This window comes from Limulus polyphemus, unplaced genomic scaffold, assembly GCF_000517525.1.
Source record: "Limulus polyphemus unplaced genomic scaffold, Limulus_polyphemus-2.1.2 Scaffold11341, whole genome shotgun sequence".
Classification (NCBI taxonomy): Eukaryota; Metazoa; Arthropoda; class Merostomata; order Xiphosura; family Limulidae; genus Limulus; species Limulus polyphemus.
The window spans coordinates 1-1,732 of record NW_013676951.1 but is presented as its reverse complement, the minus strand read 5'-3'; the positions used below and the strand labels follow the sequence as shown (position 1 = coordinate 1,732).

Below are 1,732 nucleotides of genomic sequence, written 5' to 3'. Positions count from 1 at the left end.
GCTTAGATTAGCACCATAACAAACACAAGAATGTGCAAGCTTAGATTAGCACCATAACAAACACAAGAATGTGCAAGCTTAGTTAAACACTATAAAATAAAATACACTATCAACGAATCAGAAAAGGATTGTTCTAAAAAAATATGAACATCACTGAACCACTTGGGCTCTTGTGTTCATTGATCTTTCGCGCCAGAAGAAAAATGTTGTTATTGTACATCTTACTGACTGTTACGTTTTCTTTTTAAACTTAACAGTAAGCCTGAAAACGTGTGAAACAGCAGCTGCTTAAAACGCAATTGTAAATATTAGCGCTTTTTTTTTCTGTTAGCAACGATATTTCAAAATGTTTTCATATTTTAAATTATTTTTACCGTGGCGCTACAAAATTATTTCCCAAGTTTTCTAGTTTGAAAAAAAAAACAGTGACTAGCCTACCTGGGAATCCCTGCTTGAAACCAGGCGGCGCTGCAGAGTTCCTTCTCTTCCGACATGGTAGAATGTAGCGAGTCGTGTCTGAAATTAACAACCATACAAAGTTTATTGACTGGTCTTTATCATTAGAAAAACAATGACGTACACTATACAGAAAATCAATAAAATAAACTATATGGTTGTTTAAATGTTTGGTAGCTGAATCATAGGTAGTTTGCGCATTTGCTGAGCAGAAAGGAACTTCAAAAGGCTTAGATATCCATAATATCCACTGCGATTCCTTTTGTTGCAGAAGTGGAGTCGTTATTCCATTATTGACCCCCAGCTCAGAGGAGAGACGCGGTTGTTACGGCATGTGCCTAAAGGATTTTAATTGGCTATTGACGAACGGATTGACTCGATTCAGAGGCCGCGCAAACGGTCCATCCAGGATCCTTCGTCAAGTATGTGGGGGGGGGGGGGAGGGAATCAGGGGGTGGAGATTAAGAAGCCAAAACAAATCTTATAATGTCGTTACATCATGTATGTTCATGAATGTCAAAGCGATGGTTTTAGCCTATCGAAAACCAATAATTTCTCTCTCTTTTTTTTTTTTAAAGAAGCAGTGAGAAAATCTAAAATCGCTGGTTTTTAGATAAAACGCCATCACTGTAAGAGGAAATGTTCTCGAATGCAGGTACTGAGAAAATCGTTAAATGTTTAGTAGAAGAAAACGATTATTGCTTGTTTTTTTATCCAGACGAAAACCTCAAAATCTCATTTCGAAAAAAATATTTTAAATGTTTAAACAATACCTAAAATGGAACTACAAATAAAGAAAAAAAAATTTTTATAAAGAAGATAAAGAAGATAAATCAAGCATCAGTGTGTATATCTCGTACACTACATTATATATTTATATATAAGATAAACCAAGCTTCAGTATTTATATCTCGTACACTACATTATATGTTTATAAAGAAGATAAATCAAGCATCAGTGTGTATATCTCGTACACTACATTATATGTTTATATAGAAGATAAATCAAGCTTCAATGTGTATATCTCGCACTTATGTTTATAAAGAAGATAAATCAAGCTTCAATGTCTATATCTCGTACATTACATTATATGTTTATATAGAAGATAAATCAAGCTTCAGTGTGTATATCTCGTACACTACATTATATGTTTATATAGAAGATAAATCAAGCTTCAGTGTGTATATCTCGTACACTACATTATATGTTTATATAGAAGATAAACCAAGCTTCAGTGTGTATATCTCGTACACTACATTATATGTTTATATAGAAG

General features: G+C 33.5%; 1 protein-coding gene across 1 annotated transcript in view; it reads right to left on the bottom strand.

Annotated features, from left to right (window-relative positions):
* Nucleotides 1-512, bottom strand: part of LOC111083815 (tensin-4-like) — a 5,065-nt gene extending 4,553 nt beyond the window's left edge. Inside the window, exon 1 of the mRNA XM_022380508.1 lies at nt 439-512. Coding sequence (XP_022236216.1) covers nt 439-494 — 56 coding nt within the window. The 5' untranslated portion in view covers nt 495-512. The remainder of the gene's footprint in view (nt 1-438) is intronic.
* Between the last annotated feature and the right edge of the window lie 1,220 nt (nt 513-1,732).